Here is a 15,773-nt window from a genome sequence, read left to right on the forward strand (position 1 = left end):
TCTTGTGAACGCAGCGGTTATAATGAACGCATAAATGTTGTTGAAGCCGTAAAGAGTAAATACCTCCGAAAATTTAACCCTTACCCTGTTAAATGTTTATACCATTAACTGTTAAAAGGGGTGCTTACCAAAAAAAAATACTGACTGAATGGGAACAGTGCAGATAATGATCAGACTGCACGGATATGCAGGCTGATCATGATCTACACTGGTTGCAAAGGCAGAGTCAGTCGTGTTTAGCATGATAAGTGCTATACCAATCTAAAATTGAATGTAAGTGGTATGTAACAATGTTGTTGAAACCGTAAAAAGTAAATCCCCTCTAATTAAATGTGCTTCACATTTTTTACGACTTTAATTTAACATCGTTGCTATCTCAAGTCATATTATGGATCCGGAGGCTTAAGTAGTCATGTTTCGAATTTGAACAGATAAAGCTTTATAAAATATTGATTTGTTTATATAAAACATTTGTTTGTTTGTTTGTTGTTTTATTTTGTTGTTGTTTATTTTGTTGTTGTTGTTGTTTTAGTATATTTAATAGCGATCAAAACAACATAAGTTACTTTATCAACTTGCGTAGGCATTGATTATTCAATAAAAACGAATGAAATGCCAGAGAATTAAGAAAGCATGGAGTATAACTTTCGAATTTAATAATAAAGTGGACTCGAAGATGTTTTAGAAATGATGCATGGGAAATCTAGCAAAAAAATAATTCCAAATGAGCTGACACTCTAAAATGTTTACGGAAATAGCTGACCCCGATATGATACCTATAAGATTGTTCCGCATAGCATAGCAAGAGTAAACAGAATTGAATCTAAACATCAGACAGCTACTTGTACTTATAGGCCTTGAACCAAATTTTGAAACCCGCCGAGTCACGGCTGCACCTCCTCAATACCAGGAAGGTGACAGTCTACCAGTAATATACAATAAAAAGAAGCTTTAAACTAACTTAAAAAAACAAGCTTAAATAAATTAGTATAAATTTAATTAATATACGCTCTTAATGCAAATATATTATGAACTGTTCATGTCAAGCTCGTGTTTTAACGTGTGTAAGTTGACAGGCGTATACATCAGAAGAGTTATATTATATTAAGGCTGTATAAATGACAGGATTTGTCTCCTAATTGACAGAAGGGTTTGAAACGTGTAGAAGAACAAGTTAGAGAGACTGAGTTTGTGATTGAAAAAGGAAACAAAAAAATGTTAAGGACAAAATTGGTTTTCGTATTTGGATTGGTTCTTGGTAAGTCTAATTTTATTTAACTGAAGTTCCTTTAAAAGCAATAATCTGGTTTATTTTCATTAGAAATGAATCCATATTATAGGTTTTACAATTTACTCATCAGAAATTCTCCGTTACCTCGAACAAAAACTCCTATAAATGTAATAAAAGATAATGACATGTAAGATCGCGAAATTATGTGATATATCGTTAAACCTAATCTGTAGCACTACGGATGATAATAAAAATTAAAAGCAGAAAGAAGGTATAATCCACCCTTTAAAAGATTCTCGAATAATACCCTACCATGACTTACTGAGGTAAAGTAAGGGAAATATAAAAAGCTGAGCTCTTACAATGTTCTAGTTTGATCTGATATTCCGCTCAAATCTTCGATTCGGGTTTCATTAGATAGATATTTAGATCAGATGTTTGATTTCTCTATTTTCAGAAAGTACACACCTCTTTAGTAAAAATACGAAAACAAAACCAGTAGAATTAGCGGATACTTTATGCTGTAAACACAATTGGTTAGCTCTAGCTAGATGTTATGGTTTTGAAACACACTAGGTTGAAAGGCGTACTTTTGCATTAAACAATAATAATCGTCCCGCTTTATCCGAAAAAAAAATTGCGCTATCTCTTTAGTCGTGTTTTCCGTGGAAACACTGCAATAAACACGCCGGAAGCTTAACAGAAAGCAATATACGTATATGCTTGAAAGCTATATCATGCCCGTATTTCATATTTGAAAACAAGAACAGTTACCTCAAGGTTTCTTCTTCAAACCAGAAATAAGCATGTGCACATTGTACATAAACAGTATTGTGGGCCCGTGTAATAATTGTACAACCAAGCATAGTATGAACTGAACATACATACAACCGTTTCACAGCTGGCAGATTTCTAACAAATGACAGCTACTTCGTGGTATTAATCTTTACGCTGAGAAATTGCTTTTAGAAGTACCACTTATTATTCAAAGAGAAGTTCACTCAAAATTTACTGACTGAATAGCGAATAGTGCAGACCACGATCAGCCTGCTGGTCTTGGTCTGCACTGTTCGCAAAGGCAGAATCACTTGCCGCCAGTAGGTTAAAGGGTAACTTGTGATTGTATCTCTACAGACACAGTTTAGATAGTCAGATAAATCTTATCAGGGGTTTTCTTTACATCTAAAGTTATTATATAATAATAAAATAGTTCATAGAATAATGAGCTTAGTACAATTTTAAGAAAACTATTCTGCACTACTTAATATTTAAACACCAGTTTCTATTATCGGCTCACAACTGTCTTTTCAACTCATGAAGGTAATTAAACATGCATTAAAGTACATAACAAAGCCCTATTCATTCCTACAATGCGATGTATAAGTTTCAACTAAATAAATGTTAACAAGGCCACACCAAATTGAAAAGTTGTTCATCGGATTTTTTTCTGAAAAAATTGAGGCGGCGAGCGAAAAATTAATTTAAATATTTTATTTTTGGTTTTTTAGAAAATCAGGAGCTAGCGAAGAGCGAAGAAATATATTTATCTTCATTTAGCCCTCGACTGACTAATAAAAACCTTAAAATAGAATGTATAGCCCTTTTAAATTAAAAAGTAAGTCCCCAGGGATTGAGAAAATCTGACCTGCAGACGCCCAACAAAGCGAACTCGTGAAAAAAGGTAATAACATTGGCATACAGTACACTATAATCAAATAAGCTTTTGTAAATGCTGTTAGAAAATATGTAATAAACAACAATGCATAACCTTAAACCATACTTATCACATACATATGTGACTTGAATATCTACTGCTATGAAAATGTAGCATTTTAGCTGACTTTACAAAGTTTTTAACATTTGTCTAATACATCAAATATCTCTGTAACTGTTGCCAGACTTATAAAAGCTTTTGATTTGAAACTTAGAATAGTTATTTACTGTCAAAGTCTACACCAGGAGAAACAATACTCTTAAGTCTGAATCTAGACAGAATTGTGTCCCTTTTTAACATAGAATATTTTTATTCAAGTTTTATATAATGACCAATAGCTCTGTTACTTTCAAAGCTTCTGACTATTATGCCCTTTTTACTGGCAAAGCTCTGATTCAGGAAAGTCGAGTATGATGTCTTATGTACAGCTTTTTTTCTAATTTTAAACTTTCATAACATATTGAATTTGTTGAAACAATGTCTCAATTAAGGTCTGAAATGGAGATTAACGTGTATTAACATTAGTCTACTAAATGACTGGAAAATTTGAAATTCGAAACTGGTCTGAAAACTCACAATGTAAATTCCTTACCCCACTAACTTTCGTATGCAAATGCTGATGATTTGGACAGGAAAAACAGAAAACAGATAAGTGACATGCATCAATAAGAATATACCCTTACCAAAATAATGTAGATTGATGTTACCAAATGAATTAGTATGTTTTTCTCCATCCAGTTTTTAAAGAAAAATATCGATTTTTGCAGCATGTAATTTGGTAAACATTTGAAGAAAATGGCTTAACTGCATAAAGGGGGAATAATTTTAATGCAACTAAATATAGGTGTAATGATCTTTTATAGACGATGTGTGCGTAGTATGTATTTATTTTGATTAAAATCCATTTGAGAACAATCTGGGACTGGAATTATAAGCATTTATACACTTTACGTCCGTCAAAAGTAGCGCACCAAAAAATTTTGAACTGATTTTTTTCAATGGGGCGAGCGCAAGCAAAAAACAAACAAAAAATATTTTTTTGTGTTTCTGAAAATATACGAGCGGCAAATCCGATGAACAACTTTTAAATTTGGTGAGGCCTAAACTAATTTAAGAACACGAAGCTGTTAAACCTCTTCTTGACCTGATTTATGATTATTCAAGCCTTGCACAGTAATTCTATATATAGAAGAGATCACGTAACTTATCACAATTCGTTGAAAGATATATATTATGATCAATACGCCATTTTTCCACCGAAATTCAATAAGATTTTTTAGAATCATAATTTCCTCAGTAATCATAGACAACACGTCCCGGAATACATTTTAGTGCATGTGTACTTAGGATGACAAATCCGATAAATAGATCACGTCACAAAAAGGTAAGTACTAAGCACCCATACGAAAACAAACCATGTGGCAAACAATCGCTCTTTGGTCTATAGCTGAAACATATCTACCTATAATAGTAGAGTACTTGTTTGAACCAGCATTAGTTAGAACTACCTATAAGTTAGAAAACAAACAAAGATTTCACTTAACAAAATCAATCTCAACAATGCTCGTGAAGATGTATCAATTAAGCCAACTTAACTATAAGCCAACCTTTTCAGTAAAGGGGTTTGTATAAACATTCAAAATGTATTTATGATGTTACCATATACATACAGCTATTGACATTACTCTGTGCAGAACTGAAACTCATTTCTGGTAGTGCGTATTATTCTTTAACATGCATTTACTTTTAAAAACTATAGTATCAAAACAAAAAGATTAACATATTTTACATAATCAACACATCAAATTAATAAAAGATATGAACTTAAAACAGAATTGGACACTATATCAACAATGAAATGCTGAGTACCGTTCATACATCATTCAAGTACATTCATTATAATTGTTTTTTTTTTTTTTTTTTTTTTTTTTTGCGGTTTAACAAAACAGATGTGACGTTAATAAGAGCTATTTTTATTTGGAAGTCAATTTCAAAACAAAGCCAAGAATTAATTCGTTTGAACATAAACCTACTGTCATTGATCATTTGGGCATTAGAATCACACTATTGTATTAATATGACATCAACCTTTGACAGTTATTATAAGTTACCGATGAAATGTATGATTTAAGATATTTCCTGATCTAAAGAGATGGGTTTTCGCGGAATTTGCATTTACAAGAAGCTTGTTGAAATAACAGGAAGTATGCCGTCAATTATGTTTGTACAGGAGAAGTGGGGTATAAATACATAAGGAAGCAATCTTTTATTATAAGCAGTTGCTTTCAAACTCCATTTGAAAAGTAATAAAAATCCAGGTAAAATAATTCCCTAAATCCTTTGGCCGTTCATAGAATTTAATGTTTTCCCTCTTAATCAATAAACGAGATTAAGATACAAAAATCATGTCTAGAAATATAACCGCCATCTTATTTAACCTTTAGCCTGCTGGCGGCAACTGATTCTGCCTTTGCCACCACTGCAGACCAAGATCAGCCTGCACATCATGGTCTGAACTGTTCGCTATTCAGTCAGTAAATTCTCAGTGAACCCCCCTTGGAATAATAAACAATATTGCCCAAACTGAATGATAAACCATTCCATTTTAGAAATTTAGCAGGCTAAGGGTTAAAGGTTAACTAGACACAAATTTCATATTTGAAAACATGAAAAAATACTACATATAGCTTATATAAACATTAAATTAACAAGTGTATTGTTTATTAACTGTAAATGCGTTAGGTTAAGATATGTACTATACGCTGTATAAATGTATAACTGAACAAAGTATAAACCGGGCGTTTTTTAACCCTTATCATGCTGGATATGACCTATTCTGCCTTTGCGACCAGTGTAGATCGGGTGTGCAGGCTGATCATGATCTGCACTGTTCGCCGTTCAGTCAGTATCTTTTTGTAAGCACCCCTTTTAACAGTTAATAATACTGTCCAAATTGAAAGATGGACACGTTCATTATAGAAATATAGCAGGCTAAGGGTTACTACGTGGTATTTAAGTACGAATGTACTTTACATACACAATTAATTTATACATGTATATTAAGTAATTTTAAATATATTCGATGTGGATTTCAACATTAGATATAAATGTCTAAATGAAAGCTATCTTAGTGACATATAGCAATTAGATATCGTTAAAAAAAATCTTTGTTTAAGTGAGCATTACTCATTAAGCTAGTTTCAATGACAATCATTATTACCATCGTAAACAAACCACTTTTTGTTTAATCCTATACATGGTAAGATTGTTTGCTTTACGGCTGAATCTCCCTTTGTGTTATGTAATGTTAACAAATGCCCAAAAATTTAATAGAATCGAAACAACAATAGTTTCAGATGGATTCAACTGACATATATTCAGAATAATGATAAAAGTCAAGCGAATGACAACAAAGACACAGAGAGAGCACTAAGTCTTTATTAATATTAGTTATTAATATGAGCCGCGCCATGAGAAAATCAACATAGTGGGTTTGCGACCAGCATGGATCCAGACCAGCCTGCGCATCCGCGCAGTCTGGTCAGGATCCATGCTGTTCGCTTTTAAAGCCTACTGCAATTAGAGAAACCATTAGCGAACAGCATGGATCCTGACCAGACTGCGCGGATGCGCAGGCTGGTCTGGATCCATGCTGGTCGCAAACCCACTATGTTGGTTTTCCCATGGCATGGCTCATATATGTGCCGCACCAGAGTCTGTAGCAGCCTGACAGCATTGTTGTTGTTGCTTCTTTTTAACTTTTAATGCCTTCGGGTTTTTACTCACATCAAAATTTTGTAAGGACAGACACATACATGTAAAAATTATTAAGTGTGACACTCATAAACAATGCACGCATTCTCACGTAATGGGTCAAATTGTGGTACTTTCCTTTCGTTACGCAGTCGAATCGCGATGAATGAATCTCCAAAATTGACAGCAGTTTTTATGACGGTTGACGATTATCAATTATAATCAGAAGATCTATTCTGACGTAATTTACATAAAAATGCAACAATATACGACTTTTAAATAGATAATTAAAAGAAATATAGGCTAGTTGACTTGGCATAATTCATGTTTTTAACATACGAAATTCAAATGACATTTACAATACTCATAACGTTATCATCCCATTTGTTTTATTGCCTGTGAGTTGTAACATATCCGTCAGTCATTGAACATGATTGATTTGTATAGTATTTCAATGAATAGTCATGATCATTTTTGAATATGTAACAGGGAAATGAGCTCAATATTTCAAGTAAGAACATATCATTCTAACTGTTGTTTTAGTTACATTTTAAACGTTTACTAAGCTTATCCTGGATATGTGCATTTTAAATCATTCTGACACGTAGCAATGAATGTTACATTAAAAAGATAATGATATTACCATTTTTTCAAAAATTAATGACAAATTATTGCGTACATGTTTCAAACATTTTAAGCCTGCTGGCGGCAAGTGACTCTGCCTTTGCGACCAGTGCAGACCAAGATCAGCCATGGTCAGCACTGTTCGTTATTCAGTCAGTAAATTTTCAGTGAATGCCACTTCTAATAGTAAACAGTATTGCACAAATTGAATGATAGACCAGTCCATTTTAGAAATTTAGCAGGGTAAAGGTTAACTGATTCAGTCTATATGAATTTAAACAGACTTTTGAGCGCTTTGTTATGACTTTTTTTCTTTAAACGTCAAAATGTTAATGTTTCCTTCACTTTGTTTGTGATGCATGAAACCATCTGACAATTTAGACAGATATGTAGTTGTAAATTGTAAGATATTCAAATGTTTCCGTGTTTTCTTAAAAACGTGTAAACATTTGCCTGCTTTGTAACTGTTACGTTTCCGTGGTTTCTTAAATATATCCAATGGTGACCGTTCAATAAATTATTTTTTCATAAGGCATTTAGTTCAAATGTAGAAAATGTAGTACACGTCATCATACAATGCATCGGATAATATTCGCGATGATTTTTTACGCTAACATTTGAAAAAATGCCACTCGCGAATTCAAACTGTGCGTAAATATTAATCCGCGTCATGTCCTGAAGTACTAACAGTCGCATTTCGCGAATTCTTAACATCGCGAATAAGGCTATTAATCTTGAAATAATGCCTCCGAGAAAATTAAATCACTTTTGCTATTTCTCACTGTTAGACACGCATGTCGTATCAAACTCGGTGATTTGCATTTTCTTTCTGTCCAGTTATGAACATTAAAAAGCATGCGGAATATAAACGTAGGACCGAGACGATTTTACGGTCAGCCAGGCGCCTTTTTATTGGACATTCATCATCAACAAGCGGGTGTTATGACAACACCGGCTGTAAATAGAGTCTTCATACTTTTTTATTTCTCTAGGACATCAACATCCCTCCTGACCTTACAAACTGTTATATTCATAGATCAAAACGACGCGAACAGAACGCACAAAAATAACCATTCTTTTTTCTATTTAAAAAGGAACGAAATTTAGAATGAAATGTTTACTTTTACTACATTTGCTGACATTCACTGGAGGAAAAAAAGAAACAAATGACAACTGCCCTACTTTGACACTTGCTCGAAAAGAGATTAAAACTTGTGGCCGTATCCCATGATTACCTCTGGGGTTGTGATCATTTCAGATAAAAATGAAATCAATGAACTTTTTCCTCTTGATGCTGCCATTCTTCAACTTTTCTTTCACAAGTATTGTCGCTTGACGTATTGTGCCTTTTATCACCAATACTTGTGGTTTCACCTGGCGGGGATAACTTTTGTTTTTGTTTGTCCTATGACTTTGAAACGTGGTTGGGGAATAAAGATGAGAGACAGGTTTCAGCTCTAAAGTAGTTTAAATTCTAATATGCTTTTCTCTGTTAAAACACTCTTACGCTAGAATGACGTCACGTTAACGTGCGGTGACGTCAATGTTTTTGTTGCGACCAAGAAAGAGCGCTACTATATTTTATTTATTGTTTTAGATTAAGGGCATATTAGAATCGAAATAATTTATAGCAAAACTGTGTTTTAACACTATTTATACACTCGGGCGGTAATACGTCGTACAAATAATTTCACTCGGGCTGCGCCCTCGTGAAATTATTGAGCCCGAGGTATAACCGCCCATCGTGCATAAATAGTGTTAAAACACTCCTTTGCTATAAATTATTTCTTTATTAAACCAGTAACCATTACTAAAGAAATGTCCATTGTTTTCCTTTATATCTTTGTTTCGTCCCTTCTAATTGTGTAAATGAAGGTCATTAACTGGGCCTCCGTGACCGAGTGGTTACGCTGACTTCAAATCATTTGCCACTCACCGAATTCGGTTCAAGCTGTGAGGAAGCCATCAAGCTGGCTAACGCAAAGTCGGTGGTTCTACGAAGGTGCCCGTCCGTGATGTACTAATTAACAATGGGGCATGTGGGGTCCTCCTCTGCCACCAGAAACATGACCTATGTTTGTGACGTTATGACGTTAAAGCCGATAAAATAAACAAAATATCATTAACACTTCATACGCACTCCAATGTAGCGTTTTGTTTAGGGAGGCTGCGTCCTTGGATCCGGAGCGGGACAACTTCTAGTGGATTTTTATCCTAATATTATTATTTTATTACTACATGTATAAAGCACTCTTGTCATGCACATGTACACGTTCAAAAGTGCTTAACAGAAAACATTGCAAAACAATACAAACAATTACAAATTCAACACAAACAAAAAATGCATTTTACATGTACAAAAGAAACATGAATGTAAAACATATAGATAAAACAAAACAATACAAACATATATGCATATTTAAAAGACTGTAAGTGACCCTAGGATAAAATACTTTTCTACGCAGTGACATAAAAAGAACAATAGACAATGCTCTGAAATTAGTGAAAGAGGTGGAATTTTGTCTTACAGCTTAAACTAACAACTGCTTTCACACCATAACTATGTAGCCATTTTGGTTGAATTGATGAGACCCATGTTATGCAATCTTTCAGTTAATGATTTGAATGTACTGACTATGCACTAACCACAAAATTCCTTGCCACGGAAACGTGAAATAAAAACTGAGTTTGATAAAATACTTTTGTTTGTTTTACGGCTTACAGGTTATTTTCATTTATGCATATAATTTAATAATTATTGTTGTTTGTTTAAGTGCATATAGAAAGCTACACCCTCAGACCAAGAATGACATTTGTGTATTCAATGACTATTAATGACTTTCGTGTACCAAATGCAAACTTTATGTATGATATTGCAACTTTTCAAAATGAAAACTAAAAACAAGGACGACAGTTTTAACATTCTATTCTCTTTTCAATTTCTAATTTCCTTGGGTCGTTTAAAAGTCTGACACAGAAAATGAGTATGTAGTGGTTGTAATTAATAGAAAGTGAAGCTAATACTTTAAGGCATGCTGATGCTAGATAGAAAGGATAGGTAATTTAAAAAATATACACAGTTTAGAGAAAAGGTTGAAATCTTACAACGTAACTGTAACGAAGCAGTGGACGCTTTACACGCTTTGCAGTGTTTTAGATATATCCTAACGCAGTTTAAAAACGTTTTTAGCTCATGACATATCGTGGATGATATGTCCTCACTGGAACTTTATTTCTTCTTTTTGATCTCATTTGCGGATAACACTTTAGAGTATTATGTCACTTGCGGGAGTAGATTGCTTTTCTGCTTTCATTGCACTTTTGACCAGTTCACAACAAATTCACTAACATGAGGGCGCTCATATATTTAGAACAAGTAATTTTTCAGGTTGTACAATTGATGCATTTAGCTATGAACAGAACAGAACAGAACAGAACAGAACATCTCTTTTAATCTCTCAAACATGTACAAAACATGCAATATGAGGTATTTACAACAATAATACATGTAAACGAGGCTGCAATACATAATCACATTCATACATTTATATGTAGTTTTCATTTATAAAAAATCGGACATTTTCAACATTTTAAGAAAATAATGTATCAAATTATACAGAATACAGAAAAAAATGAATATGTTTAGCTACATTCTTATATTCCGCAATATTATTATGACAAACTTACACAATTTCTGAAATTCTGAGTTATTCTTGGTACAAATAAGTTTTTCCAATTTAAACATGTTTGGTCGTCTATAATAAATAGGTTTAATATATTGTCTTCTTTCATTTGTAAATTGATCACATTCGAAAAGGTAGTGAAATTCGTCCCCGATTTTGTTTCTACATGAATTACATAAACGTTCATTTAATGGTATTCTTGTCCAGTTTCCCGTTTCTATTGGTAACCTATGATTTCTTGTTCTAAATTTAATCATGTTATATAGTGAAGAGTTTTGTAAATTTGATAAGTACAGTTCGATTCCAAATGATCTTTTGAATACACGGTAAAACGTACTGTTACTAGAGTTATCTACTTGAGAATACCAGTTATTCAAAAATAAATCATTTAGTTTTTGTTTTACTGCTAATTTTAACCATTTTGAATTTGGAAAAGTATGTTCATTCCATATATTTATGAAACCACATTTTATCAAAATTGATTTAACATTATAAAGCCATGGGAATTTTACCATGAGAAGCCCATCAGGTATATTTTGGGAGTATTGAAAAATATTTTTATATACAAAATACGACAATTTCTTCGGTGTATCACCTTCTTCAATGGTACATATTTTTGACCAAAATGAGATCATTCTTTCTTCAATATCTAATGATAATGGCTTACATCCTGTTTCACCATAAATAAAATAACTTGCGGTAGACCGTTTTAATTTCAGTATATATTTTAAAAATTTTAGTTGGACCCTTTCTATTATCTCTATATTTCCAAATCCCCAAATTTCGGATCCATACAGAAGAATCGGTTTGATCGTTTTGTTAAAGAGATCTATTTGTAAATCTATTGGGAGGTTCAGACGGTTAGAGTTTCTTATTAGGCTGTACATTGCCCTAGTTGCTTGATTTGCAATGTGTTTTTTACAATTAAAGAAAGACCCAGTTCTGCTGAAATAGATACCAAGATATTTATACTCGTTTACTGCTTCTTTTATTTCATTTTTATAAGTAAAGTTATAGTTCGGTTTTCTACCTTTTGAGAAAACTACAATTTTAGTTTTTGTGGTATTTACCTTAAGTTTCCATGTATCGCAATATTGTTCATAGGTATTTAATGCTTCTTGTAAATCTTTTGCAGTTTCTGCCATTATTACTGTATCGTCTGCGTAAAGCAAAATAAAAAGTTTTAGCAAATTATAAAGCTCATTTGTGTTTTGTTCATTTTGCAATAATATTCCTTGTACATTACTGTTATTCTGAAAAAAGTCTCTTAGGTCGTTTAAATATAATGAAAATAGCAAAGGTGACAAATTTTCACCTTGACGTACACCAATGTTGCACGAGAAAAACTTTGTAAAATTTGAATTTACTTTTATACAAGACTTTATTCCATTATACATATTTCTTATTACTTTTAGACATTTTCCATTTATATTAGCATTTATTAATTTAAACCACAGGCCATTTCTCCAAATTGTATCGAACGCTTGTTTTAAATCTATAAATGCACAAAACAATTTTTTTCTGTTATTATTTAGATATTGAATAATATGTTGCAAAATAAAAAGATTATCTGTTGTTGAAAAACCTTTTCTGAATCCTGCCTGTGTGTTATTTAAAATATCATTTGATTCAACATAATCGGTTATTCTTTTGTTCAAAATACTCGTAAATAATTTCCCTAAACAACTTAACAATGTAATAGGTCGATAGTTTTCTGGCTTTGTAATGTCGCCCTTATTTTTATATATTGGGTTAATGATTCCTATTGTCCACTGTTCAGGAATGATTCCAGTATCGAAAATCAAGTTAAACAACTTAACGTATATAGTTTTCATCAAAGGCAAAGATGCTTTTATTTGTTCATTTATTATTTTATCGTACCCACCGGCTTTGTTATTTTTTAACGATTTTACTGCCCATTCTATCTCATTTTCACTAATAGGATTGTTTATATCCGCGTTAATGTAATTATTATTATTATTATCATTATTATTATCATTATTATTATTATTGTTATTATTATTACCATTATTATTATTATTATTATTAATATTATTAATATTATTATTATTAGTGTTATAATTATTATCCTCACTGTAATTTATTTCTTTGAAAAAATTGTAAAGATCCGTTAATTCAGCTTCAGTTTTATTCGTGTTTTTTCCGTTTAAGATTTTCCAATACCTTCTCGGGTCTTTACCTTTAACATCTCTTAATTTCTTAATATTTGAGTGCTTATGTTTATTGTAAAACTGTTTCATTGTGATTTTATAATAGTTGCGTTTCGTTTAAGATTTTCTTTTGTTTCGTTACTTTTTTCTTAATTTATAAAGATATTTTGCAGAATGAAAATTTTTCCTTGCCTTTTTACACTTAGGCCCGAACCAGGGGGCTGTTTTACTATTGTTAGTTTCCATTTCATTGTTAATTTTAGTATAGCCAAAGGCTTCACTTGCGGTATTTATAAATAGGGACGATATATCGTTAACTTCTGTATCTACGCTCTGTTGGTTAATATTAGTATCGTGTACAAAAATTTCAAGTGTATGCTGTAAATTTTGTATTTTACATCTATCAATCTTATTAATAAATTCATTTGCCTTGTTTCTATCCCATAATTTAACTGACGGCTGTTCATCAGATTGACCAGGAGTGGTATCAATTAATTTATGCATATTTCTAAAATAAGTAGTACCCTACTTGAAGTTTGAACTTTTAGTTTCAATGCCTAATGAAGCAAACTTGTATATTTTTAGTCAAGGAAGTTCATAATCACATTTATAAACGTTACTGAATGCTCTTCACAAAGCTTTTCATTTATCATTTCATGACTTTAAGTTCATGAATAAAGCCCTTTCAATGATTGTATGGTTATTTGCGGTGACTTAAAAAAGTTGTGGTTGTGATAAATCAAAGATTTTGAATATTAAGTTTATCTTTAAATATTTATTACACTATGCAGATGTTGTCAAAAGATATAGAAGACATGAAAATAGTTTCGATAGAACTTTGCTGCATTGGCAAAAAATGTAGGCGTCGGGATAAAATTTATTTTGTGCAAAATGAGGTTTTAAAACATGAATGCTTATTTAGAAGTTTGATATTTTGATGGTTTGTTATCTATATCAGTGATATTTAAGTTTCTGGATATATGCATTGTAGTTTATACTTTACCTTGACTGTATCTCTATTTTTTCAAAAACATGAGCTTACTAGTATAAACTTATAATTAACTGAAGGTTTACATAGAGAAAAATATTTATGTTAAACTTAAATATGTCACGCCCACTACTTTATAATAATTTCACAAGAAAACAAATATTACCTAATGCTAATTCATCAACACTTGGCTGTTTTTCATCGTTACAGCTTCAATGTGACATAGTATAGCATTTTATCACATGTTCGACGTCGCGGAAATAAAGCTATTAAATAAAAATGATAATACACTAGTGTAATAAAGCTTTGACGTCGACGTCATTAATAGTTTAGGAGACGTTGGTCAAATTGACTTGTTTATATTGCACAAGAAAGTAGATTTTTTGATATTTCGACAGGACAGGCAATCAGGTGATAAAAAGAATATTACATTTGTGACTTTCCACATTGAAGTTATTAAGCTCGTTGAAAAAAATTGATAAAATGCTCGACAGAGATTCGTATTTTATTATTTTATTCAACTCGTTTAAAAAATTCAATATGAAAGACACTTATGTAATATCCTCTATTTTCAAAACGTCTAATTGTACTGGATAATTAAGGAAAAACAGAAACTATATTTTGATTGTGACTAAATTGATATTATACATAAATTACACGAGAAAACTGTTATCTGATTATCATAACATCATTAGTCAAATGTAAAATACTTTGAATTTTGCTTGTCCTCGTGAAAAGAGGATGACTATGACGTCATTATTGATTATGACGACACATTCGGTAATCATCGGCAGTTTCCGCCGTATCCGCTAAAGCTGGAGTGTTTTTCTTTTGGTAAAATATATTTCATTTATCTATGTAATTATTTAATTTCTGTGCGATTGATATCTAATCAAGACGAATATCCGTCGGTAAAATAAACCTGGTTATTTCTGAATAATAACGCTAATTACTGAACAGTTTATTTTTGTTCATAATTGTTTTTACTTATTAGATCTACAAAGTTTAAATTTTAATGTCTTCTTATAAACTCTATAAACCCATTATTAAGGAAACGTTGTAAATCCTTCTGAAAATAAATCCACTTTTTTTAAAAAAAAAAGGAAACAAAAAAATCATGCAAAGATTTTGTAGATCTATATTGTCTTTCGATTAGAAATATATTTTTGACAGTTTATGAACGCACAAAATTAACGAACGCTGATAAACATTCAAGGTAAACCCACCTAATGGTGAATGTTAGAGATGTTCAAAACAATGTTTCAGCAATATACTGTATCCAGTCAGAGACTTGTATGCAAATTTAAATAAGTTTTACCATGCCGTTTTGTTTTTTTTATAATTTTTGTATAATTCATGATATTTCCTCAAGCTCAAGCAGAGACAAATTTCAAAGTGATGGCCACTGTCCAAAATGTTTGCAGAGAATTAATTAATTTTGATAAAAGAAACTTCAAACTATTGATAAACAATTTTTAAACGCAAAATAAAACTGTGAATATCATTTTTTTCTAGGGTGACTCAAGTAAAAGGATTTAATGGGACAGAATTCTAACTTCAACATTGAAAAATTAAGGTCTGGTCCTATGGAAATTATGCTTACTCCATT

General features: G+C 31.8%; 1 protein-coding gene across 5 annotated transcripts in view; it reads left to right on the forward strand.

The window, feature by feature from the left end:
* Window positions 1-1,124: 1,124 nt before the first annotated feature.
* Window positions 1,125-15,773, forward strand: part of LOC123541713 (proteoglycan 4-like) — a 74,339-nt gene continuing 59,690 nt past the window's right edge. For all 5 annotated transcript variants that reach the window (XM_053531079.1, XM_045327266.2, XM_053531080.1 and 2 more), the window contains exon 1: window positions 1,125-1,258. In XM_053531079.1, the coding sequence (XP_053387054.1) occupies window positions 1,216-1,258 (43 nt within the window). In that variant the 5' untranslated portion in view covers window positions 1,125-1,215. The remainder of the gene's footprint in view (window positions 1,259-15,773) is intronic.

The sequence above is a fragment of the Mercenaria mercenaria genome, chromosome 19 (genome assembly GCF_021730395.1).
Source record: "Mercenaria mercenaria strain notata chromosome 19, MADL_Memer_1, whole genome shotgun sequence".
Classification (NCBI taxonomy): Eukaryota; Metazoa; Mollusca; class Bivalvia; order Venerida; family Veneridae; genus Mercenaria; species Mercenaria mercenaria.